This window comes from Mandrillus leucophaeus, unplaced genomic scaffold, assembly GCF_000951045.1.
Source record: "Mandrillus leucophaeus isolate KB7577 unplaced genomic scaffold, Mleu.le_1.0 Scaffold1, whole genome shotgun sequence".
Classification (NCBI taxonomy): Eukaryota; Metazoa; Chordata; class Mammalia; order Primates; family Cercopithecidae; genus Mandrillus; species Mandrillus leucophaeus.
This window is the reverse complement of record NW_012098097.1, coordinates 7,691,928-7,693,315: the sequence shown is the minus strand read 5'-3', so window position 1 is coordinate 7,693,315 and position 1,388 is coordinate 7,691,928. Positions and strand designations below refer to the sequence as shown.

The window sequence follows — 1,388 nt, the reverse complement described above, 5'->3', positions numbered from 1 at the left end:
GTGGGCGGGGCGCGCTGTCACGCGCATGCGGGAGGGGCGGCAGCCGGTCGGGCTTGGGAGAGTGGCTGGTTGGAGGAGGTGGATCACCCCTTCTGCAGTGGACGACTTCGTCGGTGGTGGGTGGGTGTGAGCTTGGCAGTACCCGGGTCCGCGTGGTTGGAGGGTCGAGGAGAGTGGTCTAGAACGCCACTTAAAGGGGAGGGCCTGAGACTAAGCCCGCCTTACCCTGAAGTGGTCGGGGGCGGGGAGGAAGGATTGGGCAGAGCCCCGTGGGGTGGTCGCCACGGTGAGGTTGGAAGCAGGTTTAAGGCAGGGCTGAAAGTTGACTCTGGGTTGGAATCCCTGGACTGGGGCAAGTAATGGGAGCTCTGGAGATAAGGCTTGGTACTTGGTGCTTGGGTTTGAGGAATCGAAGTTCTGGGGAGTGGACGGAAGGAACCGGCAGAAACGGAGCCCAGGCTTGGCCCCCTGGGGTGGGAGTCAAAGATTGTTTAATTATCCTTAACCAGCCCGGTTCTCTTTCTTGCAAGAATTTTTGGAGTCTGTATTCTCTGGAGTGTCTGGAAGGAAAGAATGACGTAAGTCAACTTAGCCCCAGCAGGAACGCCGGAGCGCCCACCCAAAGTTGGAAGAAATTCAGGGTCCTGAAGTCTTTGCTCTCCCTATCTGCATGCAGGCTGCTACCATGAGGTTGAATCAGAACACCATGCTGCTGGGGAAGAAGGTGGTACTTGTACCCTACACCTCGGAGCATGTGCCCAGGTATCTTCCTGCTTGACATAGGGCGCGTAGCAGCATCCAGAGCTATGTAAGGTACAGCCCCAGTCTCAGGGCTGTTTCCCCTAAGAAGAAACATTGGTTGTGAGAAATAACTACATATGAGGGGGGAAAAAAAAGGCTGGGTGCCGTGGCTCACGCCTGTAATCCCAGGACTTTGGGAGGCTGTGGCAGGAGGATCGCTTGAGCCCAGGAGTTCGAGACCAGCTTGGGTAACATAGCGAGACCTCGTCTCTACAAAAAATATAAAAATTAATCAGGCATGGTGGTGCACAGCTGTAGTCCCAGCTACTAGGGAGGCTGAGGTGGGAGGATTGCCTGAGCCCAGGAGCTGAAGACTGCGGTGAGCTGTGATTGCACCACTGTACTCCAGCCTGAGTGACAGAGCAAGAACCTGTCTCAAAAAAAAAAAAAGCCGGCACGGTGGCTGGCACCTGTAACCCCAGCACTTTCCGAGGCTGAGGCGGGTGGATTATGAGGCCAGGAGTTCGAGACCAGCCTGGTCAACATGATGAAACGCCATCTCTATTAAAAATACAAAAAATTAGCAAGATTTGGTGGCAGGCACCTGTAATCCCAGCTGCTACTCGGGAGGCTGAGGCAGGAGAATC

At 55.3% G+C, this 1,388-nt stretch overlaps 2 protein-coding genes across 15 annotated transcripts in view; one reads left to right on the top strand and one right to left on the bottom strand.

The window, feature by feature from the left end:
* The window catches only part of TMEM104 (transmembrane protein 104), a 69,824-nt gene that overhangs the window by 63,100 nt on the left and 5,336 nt on the right, over nucleotides 1-1,388 (bottom strand). The gene's annotated exons all lie outside the window — the stretch shown is intronic.
* Nucleotides 7-1,388, top strand: part of NAT9 (N-acetyltransferase 9 (GCN5-related, putative)) — a 13,639-nt gene continuing 12,257 nt past the window's right edge. For 4 of the 14 annotated variants that reach the window (XM_011975141.1, XM_011974981.1, XM_011974852.1 and 1 more), the window contains exons 1-2: nucleotides 7-120; nucleotides 677-762. In XM_011975141.1, coding sequence (XP_011830531.1) covers nucleotides 686-762 — 77 coding nt within the window. In that variant the 5' untranslated portion in view covers nucleotides 7-120; nucleotides 677-685. Of the gene's footprint in view, nucleotides 785-1,388 lie in introns of all 14 variants that reach the window. The other 10 variants (XM_011975060.1, XM_011974925.1, XM_011974574.1 and 7 more) reach the window with 6 other exon arrangements.